The 15,390-nt window shown below is 43.6% G+C and overlaps 1 protein-coding gene across 15 annotated transcripts in view; it reads left to right on the top strand.

The window, feature by feature from the left end:
* LOC112265381 (histone-lysine N-methyltransferase MECOM) overlaps positions 1 to 15,390 on the top strand; it is a 204,147-nt gene that overhangs the window by 165,327 nt on the left and 23,430 nt on the right. For 4 of the 15 annotated variants that reach the window (XM_042296049.1, XM_042296048.1, XM_042296043.1 and 1 more), the window contains exons 3-7: positions 4,496 to 4,630; positions 11,212 to 11,314; positions 11,480 to 11,735; positions 12,092 to 12,263; positions 12,622 to 12,802. In XM_042296049.1, coding sequence (XP_042151983.1) covers positions 4,496 to 4,630; positions 11,212 to 11,314; positions 11,480 to 11,735; positions 12,092 to 12,263; positions 12,622 to 12,802 — 847 coding nt within the window. Of the gene's footprint in view, positions 1 to 1,577; positions 2,849 to 4,495; positions 4,631 to 11,211; positions 11,315 to 11,479; positions 11,736 to 12,091; positions 12,264 to 12,621; positions 12,803 to 15,390 lie in introns of those variants that run through there. The other 11 variants (XM_042296055.1, XM_042296053.1, XM_042296052.1 and 8 more) reach the window with 7 other exon arrangements.

The raw sequence follows: 15,390 nt of genomic DNA, 5'->3' as shown, positions 1-15,390 counted from the left end.
GAAATTTCACAGTACTTTTAAGTCGATGTACAAAAACATTATCCGGATGCTGCAGATGTGAAGTGCCACCCAAATCAAAATGAAACGGTAAGTGGAGTAAAATAGGAGAAATAAAGAAACAAGCCTCGAGCAGGCTTTTTAGTTTGTAATATGTTAATAAACAGCTATTACACACTTTATGTGCTATAATCATAATAACAAAGGCTTGGGGTTTCTTCTGGTCAAGGCGAACTATTTAATATACTTACCGTAATAGAATGGACTAGCCTATATGGCGAGTTTCTCAAATAAATATAAATTAAGCTATGTTTTAAATCATTATACATGGGGCTTTAACAAATGAACAAGTATTTTAAAATTCACTTCCACGGCTTGTCTTATTGTGGATCCAAGAGATGTATTGTAGGTCGTTCAGGTGATTATATATTCAGGCCCATGCAACTGAATCTTTCATGTCCCCCTAGCAATTTAACGCCTTAATGTAGACGATGTTGTGTGCTGCAATTCTGCGGACGATAAAGCAATGACCCCCATCTCAATAACTCAGCGTCTCCGCGCTTGACTGATGCGCTTTTCTCGGGAGATATAGGCACACGGGCTAGGAACTTTATTCAGTATGGAAGGCTTACAGCTCGAATTTAGGCTATCCATGAATCTAAACCCTATTAAATTCTCCACTAAAGAAAACACCTATCAAAATTACTCAGCTTGGCATTAAAGAACGTATTGAAAGGCAACTAATACCTTGTAAAAGTTTGTTCAGTTGAGAACGCCATCTCCTGACTCGGGAGAGAAATACAGGCTGGGATACCGTTGGCGGCCTCTGGTCCAATCTACATTTACCCCAATTTACCCTGGTCAGTCGGACCTGCTAGTGATACCACACGACCCTTGTTTATCCACAAACGTTTCCTCCCTTTCAGACAGAGCACTGGTCTCTATCAGAATCCTCGATCAGACCCGGAGAGGCCCAGGCAATCACTTTTCCAGATTACTTGTATTTAATACACAATGGATCATAAAACAAATCCCTCATCCTGACAGGAAGAAAATAAAACAGCTCATAGCTTGAGCTTTCCCAATTTATGGCTAAATTAAAAAGGCTTCCAACAATGGACAAGTCAAGGAAAGGCAGGAAATCAATGAGCTGCGGACCGGGGGCTCTTTTGGGTTCTCAAGCAGCGCGGACTATGGGAATCTCTGGCGAGGTCCACCTTATTTACACATGATTTTTCCTGTCCTTCCTGCACATTTGCTCTGCAATTTCATCAAACAATGAGAATTATCTGGGATAGAAGTTCAATGTCACAGATAGCGGCCACTGAGACATATTAATCATCATCTCTTCACATCCACCGCCGCCCACCCTCTCCCAGAACATTATAAACTCCTGTTCAGGCTCGCCCTGCATAACCAAGCAGGCTAAACGCCTACTTTTGTATGATTCTAAGAGTTCGTTTTTTTGTGGATTTGATTATCCAAAAGAGTTTAGAGTTGGACATAAAAGTTAAGAAAGGAGAGTGAAAATGGGCAATACAATAACATCAGCCTTTAAACATTTTTATTAACAAACAAACAACAAAAGCAGAAAAAGAAAAAAAATCACATTTGTGAATGTTGGCCTGCTGTATATGCAAGCTGTTACCATGAATTGTAGATCAATTTTAGAAGATGAATATTTTAAAAGCTATACATTGTATCGGCATGTTTAGAAAATCAGGATGATGGCATGTTGGACACATGCGTCCTATGCCCCTCAGAGTGGCGAGGGCGAGACAGACCAACCGGATGCATGCCTTGTCTGTCTCGTAAAGCAGATCTCCAAGCAAAACAGGGAAAGCCTCACTTAGGCCTAACAATACAAGTTGTTGTTTTTACTTGGACTATTAGTGAGGTCTTATTTGATTGATACAATGCTTTTTACATTCCATTAAGTATTCTATGAATAACACAATTATTTTTTAAATGTACAATATTCTTAGAAGAGAATCACTGTTACCATGCATTAGTCTTTAAGCTAATAGCATGTTGTGCCTTATCTGGGCTAGGAGTGAGCCGCGAACCCACCCCTCATTGCTCAGGCACAAACGAGTGAAATGCGGAAGAAATTTGTAATTATTCGGTGGTTTCATCAAAGGCAAATTGGGCTGGTGTATGTAGTCAATACCATAGAAGCCCATCCCGACCTCTCTCTGACCTCGCCTCTCCACCGGTCCCCTGTCACTTTAAAATGTACTGCGGGAGCGTCGCTCAACTTCCGACTGCGGACAGGCAAGATAGCCCGTTTTGCATTGCTCTCTATGGATGGGCGAGCAAGATCCTCTTTAAGAGACAGTCCGTGAAACAGAAACACACTTCACACAGTACGGGACGCGCAAGTAGGTGGGCGATCTTTCCATCTCACTATCACGCGCCGGGGGGAAGAGAGAAAGGAAAAGTTGAATTTTCGCTCGCTCCGCCGCACTGACACCTGGGAACAGTGGAGGTTCAGAATGAGAGGAGCGGACGAGACCGGCTCGCGCTGACGGGCTCAACTTGGACCAAGTTAATGTGCCTAGGGATTATGCCGGTGTCTACATGACAATAAGTGTGTGAGAGAGAAGAGAAAACGTCTTGCGCGTCGGAGAAAGGGAACATCCACTGTAAAATCCCATGGCGTTTTCAAGAACACAGGACATTACACCAATGGAGCAAAACTAAAAGAGCGATACATTTTCCATTTTTTGTGTGGTTATTTCCAAAACAAGACATTGCAGTTTTAATCAAACGTTTTTTTCCCTTTATTTCTGCACACCCCGTATTTGCAGATATTTTATTGTTGCACCAAGGGTGCAAAGGATTTACAACGGTAAGCAGCGGTCTATTTGTTGACCTTTTTATTACCAAACGAACATTCTTACGAGTCCTTTCTCAGTGATACAATTATGGTTATAATTAATCGTATGATCTCTCAAAATAGACTAATTGTCAAAACTATTGACAAGTATTTTTACAGGGTGAGTCAATACGTTTTCATCAGACACGTTTAACGTATCCCAGGTAAGTATTTTAGGCTACACAAACATTGATTGGTGTCCATAATTGATTTTCAGTTATGGATCACAACAATATGTCTTGCTTCTGCACGTAACTCTTATCACACATTATTATTTCGTTTTTATTGATTAAAAATAATAATTTGTGTTTAAATTATAGGCAATAAGTAAGATGTCATTTTGCATTATCTTGCCAAATGTAATTAATAATGCAAAGTGTATTTAACAAATAAAAACATATTCTGTCTAATATTGACACGTGTGCTTATCCAAATGTCAAGGTAGGCCAGAGCATTAGGCTATTTTGTCTGACGTTTTCTGTATGTTATAAATTGTTTAGACTGCTGTCCTGGGTGAAATACACAGTGTCCATTTCACACGATTTCTATCTCTCCTTAATTCGTTTAAAAATATATATTTTGAAATAATTATCAGGCCTATCATTTATCTATTCCTCATGTCTAAGTAGAATGACGTTTTATTGTATGCATTAGCCTGCCTTGGTCATATGATAATATTGTTAATTTACTGATTATGATAGGGTAGTTAATTAGGCCTACATAGCTGATGATAAAGTATAAGTTAGGGAATTCTTTATAAAACTTGTTGTTTCTTTTGTGGGAATGGTGTGCATTAAACGTTATTTGAATGCTGCTGCCCACTGGGTTTAATGTGCGTTGGCCCTTGCACTCCTAAAGATTAGGCGCTATTGTCCAATATCACCTCATCATCAACCCTCTGAGAGACTTTTCAATCAACTTCACCTTTATAATAATATTACGTTTTATTTGAAAAGAAAACAAGGTGATATCAGAAATTGGGGAATAGAGTAAATGTTTCTACAAGTGTTGATACGAATATAAATATGTAATAATAATTTCATTACACTGTTTTTTTGTTTCGACAAAATACCAACACTGATATTGGAGTTGCTTTTTGTGTTTTTATGTATTCAGCACGACTTAGTATTTCCTTTTTTAGGTCGCTTAATAATAATGTCAGCATTGTTATGAAACGTGTTGCACCTAGTGAAAATGTTCGTTTTTATTACCATATTCATGGAATAGTTTCTAATGTTCAGCTATAAAGAAATACATTTGTTTTGATGTCTTAAAAACATTGTTGGTGTCTTAAAAATAAGTAATTGAAAGACCTTGTAGTTGTGCTCATTCAGCATGGTGATATTCTGTCATGCATTTCACTGCTGTGTGTGTATGAGTTTGTGTGGGCTTTTTCGTTTGATTGCGTGAGAGAGAGCAGGACCCAGTTCAAGGTGTGTGTGTGTGTGTGTGTGTGCATGTGTGTGCCTGCCCTGTGTGTGTAATACTGCAGCTTCACAACAGTGTGGCCTTGCTTTCTCGGTGGGAGGTATGTGGTTCGTCCATGTGGACACAGTAACCTGTGCAGAATCAGATAGAGATCAAAGTGTTAACCCCCCTCCCCTCTCTACCTCTCTCCAGATCTTGGACGGGTCGGGCCATGTAAAGTTCTGTGTGGATGCCAGCGAGCCTGATATCGGGAGCTGGCTGAAGCACATCCAGTTTGCCCCCACGGCCCTCCAGCACAACCTGACGCCGTGCCAGATAGATGATCAGGTATGTGAAGAGGAGACCGCCCTCCTGCCTGCCACAGTGCCTCAGTGAACCCCCATGTCCTGCCTGCCTGCTTGTTGTTGTGTTAGAAGGTGTTATTGTGATCTAGTTCAGATAGCCCCTGTGCGGCCCACCCTGCGTTCAGTATCAGTCCCCCTCTCCTCACACACACACACACGCACACACACCCTGCCTTTGTGTTTTGTTTCTGTGTAATTGTGTCTTGGCTTCAGCGTGTCGAGGACCACAGGGCCAGATCACACACACGGCTGCCGTGCTGATAGTCACAGACACTTCACACACGCTCGCACTGTAAACTTCCAGATATGTGTGGAATGCCCCATTGCTCTTTCTCTCCTCACCTGGGAGAGACAGGACAGGATGGCCTACCTCCTACCTGACACATAGGGGCATTTTCAATTCACTCATTCAATGGTTAAATAGTATTTTATGGACTCGGACTACACACACACACACACACACACACACACACACACACACACACAGATAGATAGTAAAGGAGACTTTATTTGACATGTACAGTGCATTCCATGTCTTGATGGAAGATACATAGAAGAGTTTGCATCACTTTTCATTAATTCTTCATAAATAGTTTATAGATACTTGCATATGTTGCAGATAAGGAATCTGTTTCAAATGTAATATTAATGAGTGGATGTAATTTGTATCTAGGAACATTGTCATCATGATTGTACTTATCATTAGCATTATTATAGCGTCACTTTGCAAATGGTTATTTAATTCTCCAAATGGTTATTTAATTCTCCAAATGATTTAGATACAGTTTATTTTGAGAGGAAGCCAACTTCAGATTTTTATTTCCAACTGTAGTATAATGAATCTTAATTGTCACCATATTCCCTACGTATGCCCCTATATAAAGCATTACACAATCAATCCCAGTAGTGCACTATATAGGGAATAGGGTGCCATATGAGGCATAATCGATGTGATGCCGTGTTTAACGTAGCCTTCTGGCCCTCTCTCTGAGGTGTGACTGACTGTCATCACTGTGGTTCTGCTCGGGTGGCTGTCTAAGCCTGGCCAGGGTCATGGACAAGGCTGTGATGAGATTATTGTTAGGTACCACACACTGTCACAACACAGTCTTCACGTCTTCCAGACACCCCTCATGTTTTTCAAAACACACAGTAATGTCTCACAAAGCCTGTCTAGGCGTAAATTGCATGTGTAAGGTTGGATGTCTCTCGACAACTACTGTGATTATTATTATTTGACCATGCTGGTCATTTATGAACATTTGAACATCTTGGCCATGTTCTGTTATAATCTCCACCTGGCACAGCCAGAAGAGGACTGGCCACCCCTCATAGCCTGGTTCCTCTTTAGGTTTCTTCCTAGGTTTTGGCCTTTCTAGGGAGTTTTTCCTAGCCACCGTGCTTCTACACCTGCATTGCTTGCTGTTTGGGGTTTTAGGCTGGGTTTCTGTACAGCACTTTGAGATATCAGCTGATGTACGAAGGGCTATATAAATACATTTGATTTGATATCTGGAAGGTCCGTCAGTTATGTCTGTTATGTTTCTGTCAGAGTATGAACGTGTGTGTGTGTCTGTGTATATGTGTGTGCCTCTATGCGTGCTCTGTATCAGGACTATGTGAATGTTCATATAGCTTCTGATGGCTCCCCGTGCTCCTCATCCTAAAGCTGGAAGTGAGAAATGTAATGTCCCTTACCTGCTTCCAATAGGTTTTACAGCTGCTGAGAAGTGCTGACTGTAAAGCCTGCCTGAAACCACATATTACACCCTCTTACACAATCAGTCCCACATTGTGGACTAACCTGGCTTCAATCCTCTTATTTCTGACCTAGTCCTGTTTATAATAAAACTTTATGTCCAACCTCAAGAGGGTGAGGAAAGTAAAGGAGTGGAAGAGGGGAGTGGAGGAAGGGAGGAGAGAGAAGAAAGAGAGCTAGAGGAACAGTCAGGGGTTCCTACTCGTGTGTGTGTGTGTGTTTGTGTGTGTGTTTGTGTTTGTGTGTGTGTGTGTGTGTTGTGTGTGTGTTTGTGTGTGTGTGTGTGTGTGTGTGTGTGTTTGTGTGTGTGTGTGTGTGTTTGTGTGTGTTTGTGTGTGTGTGTGTGTGTTTGTGTGTGTTCGGCGTAGAGAATAGCAAGGCTTGCGTAGTGCTGCAGCAGTATGGCGTGTGTGATCATTTCTTAGCTGTAGGGTTTAAGAGCTGGTCAGAGTTAGCTAAGTATGAACATGTGTAGCATGATATTTTAAACAGTGTTATTACCGATAACACTAACTATTCATCAACGCTCTGCAATGCAGCCGGTGACTATTGGGTCTCATACAATCAAGGACCTGAGATCAATAATCTGGGAGTGAAAACTGTTTTTTAGCACTACAACTTCTCTCTGGTTAGATTCACTTGTGTTCATCACTAAGCATTGTACTAAGTTCAGACATGAAGTATATTTAGCATGGAGATGTCTTAACTATATCCCACACAGACAGTAGCCTACATTGGACAGGCTGAAGTGTAAATGGATAAGTGGTGTAATTCCCATGATCTGACGAGCGACTAAAAACTCTTTCATTATACTGTGGATGGATATGATGGCTAAGCTCGTTAGCTATATTGATTCTCCCACGCCGCACAAAGAGACATGAAGTAGATGAATTGACTGTTTTAATGTGTGAAAGGTTCTGTGATCACATAAATAGACTGGAAAGCTGAGTGTCTTAGTGTGGGAGTGCTGATCTAGGATCACTTTTGTCTTTTGGATCATAATGAATATGATTATATGGACAGGGAGGAACTGATCCTAGATCAGGACCCGTATTTACTAAGTGTCTCAGAGTAGGAGTGCTGATCTAGATTCAGTTTTCTATTTTGGATCATAATGAATTTCAATGACACTACATGACCAAAAGTATGTGGACACGTGCTCGTTGAACATCTCATTCCAAATTCATGGGCATTAATATGGAGTTGGTCCCGCCTTTGCTGCTATAACAGCCTCCACTCTTCTGGGAAGGCTTTCCACTCACTAGATGTTGGAACATTGCTGCGATGACTTCCATTCAGCCACAAGAGCATTAGTGAGGTCGGGCACTGATGTTGGGCGATTAGGCCTGGCTCGCAATCGGTGTTCCTATTCATCTCAAAGGTGTTCGGTGGGGTTGAAGTCAGGGCCCTGTGCAGGCCAGTCAAGTTCTTCCACACTAATCTTGACAAACAATTTCTCTATGGACCTTGCTTTGTGCACGGGGGCATTGTCATGCTGAAACAGGAAAGGGTCTTCCCCAAACTGTTGCCACAAAGTTGGAAGCATAGAATCGTCTAGAATGTCATTGTATGCTGTAGAGTTAAGATTTCTCTACACTGGAACTAAGGGGCCTAGCCCAAACCATTAAAAACAGCCCAAGAACATTATTTGTCCTCCACCAAACTTTACAGTTGGCACTATGTATTCGGGCAGGTTGTGTTATCCTGGCATCCGCCAAAGCGAAATTCGTCCGTCAGACTGCTAAACGGTGAAGCGCGATTCATCACTCCAGAGAACGAGTTTCCACTGCTCCAGTGCAAAGGCGGAGAGCTTTACACCACTCCAGCAGACACTTGACATTGCACATGGTGATCTTAGGTTTGTGTGTGCCTGCTCGGACATGGAAGCCCATTGTGTGAAGAAAAACAGTTATTGTGCTGATGTTGCTTCCAGAGCTAGTTTGGAACTCGGTAGTGAGTGTTGCAACCGAGGACAGACGATTTTTATACACTTCAGCACACGGCGGTCCCGTTCTGTGAGCCACTCTGTGGCTGAGCTGTTGTTTCTTCCCAAACGTTTCCACTTCACAATAACACCACTTACAGTTGACTGGGGCAACTCTAGCGGGGCAGAAATGTAATTGAACTGACTTGTTGGAAAGGTGGCATCCTATGACGGTACCATGTGGAAAGTCACAGAGCTTTTCAGTAGGGCCATTCTGCTGCCAATGTTTGTCTATGGAGGTTGCATGGCTGTGTGCTCGATTTTATACACCTGTCAGCAACGGGTATGACTGAAATAGCTGAATCCACATAATTTTGTATATATAGTGTATAAAGAGAGGGAGGACCTGATCCTAGATCAGCATTCTGGCTGGTGGCTGGCATACCTGCTAGATGACCTCTCTGAGAGGAAGGATGTTGGAGGAACAAAGAGGGTGTGTCAGTGTTCCGAGGAAAATCGGATTCTTTGTTTGCACTGGTGACTAATGATGTCAAGGTAACCAACTTCTCCAAGATAACAGTCTCTGATATGTCTGAGGTTATGACCTCTACAAGAAACAGAGGATAGGGGGAGAGAGAGAGAGAGGGAGAGTGTATTGTGTGTGTGTGTGCGTGTGCATGCATGTTTGTCTGCTCATGTGTTTGTTTATGTGTGTGTGTGTATAGGTACCTATCCTCAGTGCCTCCTTGTGTTTAATGTTAGCCCAATACCCAGGGGCTCTGGAGGTCAAGGCTTGGGGCTCTAGAGGTCAAGGCTTGGACCTCTGGAGGTCAAGGCTTGGGGCTCTGGAGGGCTTGGGGCTCTAGAGGTCAATGCTTGGGGCTCTGGAGGTCAAGGCTTGGTGCTCTGGAGGTCAAGGCTTGGGGCTCTAGAGGTCAAGGCTTGGGGCTCTGGAGGTCATGGCTGGTGGCTCTGGAGGTCAAGGCTTTGAGCTCTAGAGGTCAAAGCTTGGGGCTCTGGAGGTCAAGGCTTGGGGCTCTGGAGGTCAAGGCTTGGGGCTCTAGAGGTCAAGGCTTGGGGCTTTAGAGGTCAAGGCTTGGGGCTCTGGAGGTCAATGCTTGGGGCTGTCTCCCCTCAGTGTTTCCCTTTAAGTCCAAAGGTGTGGCTGGCTGGCCTTCACAATGTGAACTCAAACACCACTGTTCTTATCTAGCTGTTATTTCTAGCCAGTGTCCATTTACAGCCCCAGACTAGGCTTCTCTCACTCTGTGTCAGCCTGCCCTTATAGGGGCAACTCATAAGGCTTTTTGAGAGGAGTTGGAGGTCTCTACAGTGCAGAAACATACAACCAGTTTGTGTGTTTGTTTGTGTGTGTGTGTGTGTGTGCTAGCTTGCGTGTTTGTGTGTGTTTTGGGTGTACGGTATGTTTGTTTGTGTGTTTGTTTGTGTTTGTGTGTGTGTGTGTGTGTGCTAGCTTGCGTGTGTGTGTGTGTTTCGGGGTGTACGGTATGTTTGTTTGTGTGTGTTTGAGTGTTTGTCTGTGGTGGCCCACAGGGAAGGGGTGTTGCTGAGGGGATTTCCCCCATGTTGGCACTCACTGCACTGCCTGTGTGCCAGATTGTACACCATCTGCACAAGTGCAGAGATACTAGCTACAGTATCTTCAACTCGCTCCCCGCTGCCACTGCCACATTCTGCCCCATGTGCCACGGTCCACTAGCAGCTGTACCCTGATCCTAGATCAGTTTGTGCTGTCTTGCCAACTCCTTGTCACTCATTGTCACGCAAGACAGCATAAACACATCTGGGATCAGGTTCGCTGTACCCTTGATAGCTTCTCAAAGAGTCACCCTTAAAGACCCGATCAGTCTCTGAGGGCAGAATCCCTGTAGCCCTACACAGCTGTTTGAACTGCTCTTTTATTATTCCCAACCCTCAATATTATTGTGGCCTGTTGGTGTGAGGGCTAACGTCCTGGAAAGAGAGCTGTCGACCGCATTAGACCGACAGGAAGGAGCTGGGAGTGAGGTGAAGGGGTGAGAGGTGGGTCTATACAGGCGAGGGGGGCACCTGAGAGAGCTAGCTGTGTTCTCATGGCTGGCTCGGCTATCGGGACCCTCTCAGTTCCCTGCATTCTCCTCCTGAACAATGGGGTCGAGGCTGGCTCCCCTCTGACCATGCCTCTTGGCCCTCGCCCTCGCTGCCGCCGCGCCACACTGATGTCATGGCGAGCTAGGTACGTTATCTCCCAGGGCCAGTGTCCCTGTGACCCGCGCCCTTCCCAGAAGACTCCCCTGTCACATTTCTAATAATCCCCCCTCGTCCCAGTCCCCCGTCCAAATGTCACCACGGTGCTGTAAGGGACGTTAATAAGTTAAACCTTCAAGGCGTGCCAAAAATAACGCCATCTGTGATTGTTTGGCAGGGCATCCATTGTGTTCGTATGGGAAGTCCCAGAGATCCCAGGGTCTCTCAGATTCACTATACACCTTGGAGTCTGTGGATTGTGTGTGTAGTGTGTAGTAGTGTGTGTGAAAGTATGTTTGTGTATGGCGTAGTGTGTATATGCTGTGCATGGAAGTGTTTGCATGTGAATGTACTGTATACATGTAGCTCCACGGGTAGTCATGTGACCTTTAGTACATCTTTTCTGTCACTCAATGCACTAGGACCATGAGGAAGGGGAGGAATATGTTAGGTGTGTGTGTGTGTTTATTTGTGTTGAGTCAAAGTGTGTTTGCTTTCTGCATCGGTGTGTTTTTGTTTCAGTAAAGTGGATGTGAGTGTGTTATATGGTGTTGGTGGACAAGGTTTTGAGTGTGTGTATTCATGTATGTGTGTATATACTGTTTAAATCTGTGTGTGTGTGTGTGTTTTGCAGATCTTCTACAGAGTGACTCAAGAGATCCAACCAGGCGAGGAGCTGCTTTTGTTCATGAAGGCAGAGCAGTATTCATGTGACACCATGGCTCCTGATATGCACGGTCAGTTCACACACACACACACACACACACACACACACACACACACACACACACACACACACACACACACACACACACACACACACACACACACACACACACACACACACACACACACACACCTACACACCTAACATATTCCTCCCCTTCCTTCCCCCTGTCCAGAGGAGAGACAGTATCGCTGTGAGGATTGTGACCAGCTCTTTGAGTCTGTCTCTGAGCTACTGGACCACCAGAAGGTTCCATGTGGGACGCCCCCCTCAGCCTTCCTGGGGAACCCTGGAGGGGACAGTAGTGACCCGGAGGGCCCCGAGGGCCTGGAGCCCCACGATCTGCACCTGTCCCACAGCCTCAGCCACCACGACCACAACGGTCCCCAGGAGTGTAAAGAGTGTGACCAGGTGTTCCCTGACCTCCAGAGGTGAGAAGGTGTCCTCCTTCCCCCTTGTTGATAGGACCGGGAAAACTCAGGCCCCCTCAGCTCAGAACCCCTCTATGTCACTCAACCTGCACCCCCTCACATGCCTGATGATGGCTACGTATCAACTGCACATCAACCTGAATCTATAGTTGTCTTGATGATAATATTGTAGTGAACGGTGACAGTGTCATTTGAACTATTATTGATCCTGGGCAAGGTCTTTGTTTGCACACTTCGTTCATTTTACTCCCAAATCCAACCTACATCATTGGGTTGTTTTTAGTTGAGAGGCTAGTGATGCAGTGTTGTAATAATGTTGTTGTGTCTGTCTGTCTGTCCGTCCGTCTCTCCTGCAGCCTGGAAGCTCACTCTCTGTCTCACTCAGAGGAGAGGGATTACAAGTGTGACCAGTGCCCCAAGGCCTTCAACTGGAAATCCAACCTGATTCGTCATCAGATGTCACATGACAGTGGCAAGCACTACGAATGTGAAAACTGCACAAAGGTACAGTCATGTACCTGCTCAAAGGTACAGTTGTGTTTGGGTGGGGTAGGTGGGTGTGGGTGGGTTCATGTGTATGTTACTAGAGCATGACTCTCCAACCCTGTTCCTGGAGCACGACAGTACGTTTTCTCTCTAACCCTAATGTAGCGCACCTGATTGTAATAATTAACTGGAAGATAAACTGAATCAGGTTAGGTACTACTGGGGTTGGAGCAGAAACCTACAGGCGGGTGGCTCTCCAGGACCACGGATCGAGTGCCCTGTATTAGATTATATGTTGAATGTGTGATCAAGTGTGTGCATGCAGCTCCTACATGTACCGCATCCATAGTCGCAGATGGGTGACCCCCCCCCCCCATGTGTCCCTTCGTCCCCTCCCCAGCAGGTGTTCACAGACCCCAGTAACCTGCAGAGGCACATCCGCTCGCAGCACGTGGGGGCGCGGGCTCACGCCTGTCCCGATTGCGGGAAGACCTTTGCCACGTCCTCTGGCCTGAAGCAGCACAAGCACATCCACAGCAGTGTCAAGCCCTTCATATGTAAGTCACTCAGACCCTTCATATGTAAGTCTGCACGCTTTTTCCACATATTCTACGAGCTTGTTGGAACTCATTTAGAAAAATCGCTAAAACACCCCTTCTCTTATGTTCTTACCTGGTCATAATACCAGTTGACATGTTAGTTACATGATAGATTATAAAGCAGTACCATACCGACTTTGACCCTCTAATTGTTTTTAAAAGGAATTTCACTTGAAAACCATTTCTTCATATATGCTTCATTAGTCCACTTTTGATCCAAGAAAACATTCAAGTTTTGAAGACATGTTGCTTCCATTTTCCTGAAGCCCAAAATCAAGCAAGAGCATAACATCTCATTAGGATTCATTTTGCATAACCATGAGACTTTTCCAGGAAGTAAACACAGGTGTTCTATTATAATAGCTATGAGGCTTGTACATTCAGTACCGGTCAGACGTTTGGACACACCTACTCAATCAAGGGGTTTTCTTTATTTTTACTATTTTCTATATTGTAGAATAAAAGAGAACACATCAACACAATGAAATAACACATAAGGAATCATGTAGGAACCATAAAAAGTGTTAAACAAATCAAAATATATGTTAAGTTTTAGATTCTTCAAAGTAGCCACCCTTCGCCTTGACGACAGCTTTGCACACTCTTGGCATTCTCTCAACCAGCTTCACCTGGAATGCTTTTCCAACTTATTTGCTGCTTTTCCTACACTCTGTGGTCCAACTCATCTCAATTGGGTTGAGGCCGGGTGATTGTGGAGGCCTGATCATCTGATGCAGCACTCCCTCACTCTCCTTCTTGGTCAAATAGCCCTTACACAGCCTGGAGGTGTGTTGGGTCATTGTCCTGTTGAAAAACAAATGATCGTCCCACTAAGCTGACAAGGTAAAAATCTGTCGTTCTGCCCCTGAACAGGCAGTTAACCCACTGTTCCTAGGCCGTCATTGAAAATAAGAATTTGTTCTTAACTGACTTGCCTAGTTAAATCAAGGTTTAAAAAAATAAAATAAAAAACGCAAACCAGATGGATGGCATATTGCTGCAGAATGCTGTGGTACCATGCTGGTTAAGTGTGCCTTGAATTCTAAATGAATCACATACAGTGTCACCAACAAAGCACCTCCACACCATCACACCTCCTCCTCCATGCTTCACGGTGGGAACCACACAAACGGAGATCATCCGTTCACCTAGTCTGTGTCTCACAAAGACACGGCGGTTAGAACCAAAATTCTCAAATTTGGACTCATCAGACCAAGGACAGATCTCCACTGGTCTAATGTCCATTGCTCGTGTTTCTTGGCCCAAACATGTATAGTAGTGGTTTCTTTGCAGCAATTCGACCATGAAAGCCTGATTCACGCAGTCTCCTCTGAACAGTTGATGATGATATGTTCTGTTACTTGAACTCTGTGAAGCATTTATTTGCGCTGCAATCTGAGGTTCAATTAACTCTAATGAACGTATCCTCTGCAGCAGAGGTAACTCTGGGTCTTCTTTTCCTGTGGCGGTCCTTTTGAGAGCCAGTTTCATCATAGCGCTTGATGGTTTGTGCGACTACACTTGAATAAACTTTCAAAGTTCTTGAAACTTTCCGTATTGACTGAACTTCATGTTTAAAAGTAATGATGGACTGTCATTTCTCTTTGCTTATTTGAGCTGTTCTTGCCATAATATGGACTTGATATTTTATCAAATAGGGTTATCTTCTGTATATCACCCCTACCTTGTCACAACACAACTGATAACGCATTAAGAAGGAAAGAAATTCCACAAATGAACTTTTAACAAGGCACACCTTGAAATGCATTCCAGGTGACTACCTCATGAAGCTGGTTGAGAGAATGGCAAGAGTGTGTAAAGCTGTCATCAAGGCAAAGGGTGGCTACTTTGAAGAATCTCAAATATATAATATATTTAGATTTGTTTAACCCTTTTTTGGTTCCTTCATGATTCCATATGTGTCATTTCATAGTGTTGATGTCTTCTCTATTATTCTACAATGTAGAAAATAGTAAAAATAAAGAAAAACCCTTGAAAGAGTAGATGTGTCTAAACTTTTGACTGGTACTGTATAAGTGCAATATAATTGTAATATAATATTTTAAAACCATATTAACAGGTACACTGATGAGAAAAATATGAACAAGTGGTTTTAGGGTCAAATGCCCCTTTAAATATCAGTCCTTTAAGTCATAAAAAAACTCCAATCAGTAACACTTTAATATTAATTATTTATTATTTGGTATTATCTATTATCTATCAATTTTGAATATCATTGAATATAATATGTTGTGATAGTAGGATTAATTCTATACATTTCATGTATGATATTTCGAATGGTACTGACTTCATTTTGAAAGTGTCATGTTGATTGTGGTAATATGTACATACTCTATCTATAATCTACAAGATTGCAAAAGGAGAGCATAACATTTTTCATTCCACAGGAATTGTAGACACAGGCGAGTGCTATTTCTGTTAATAGTTGAACAAAAGCAGTACGTGTCCCATTCCCCCATCTCAGCAACCACACACCATGCTGACCCAGTGACCCCTAGCAATGACCTCACACTATGACCTCACGTTTTAACCCTACTGTTGTCCCACAC

The sequence above is a fragment of the Oncorhynchus tshawytscha genome, linkage group LG13, assembly GCF_018296145.1.
Source record: "Oncorhynchus tshawytscha isolate Ot180627B linkage group LG13, Otsh_v2.0, whole genome shotgun sequence".
Taxonomy (NCBI): domain Eukaryota; kingdom Metazoa; phylum Chordata; class Actinopteri; order Salmoniformes; family Salmonidae; genus Oncorhynchus; species Oncorhynchus tshawytscha.
This window is presented reverse-complemented; position numbering and strand designations above follow the sequence as displayed.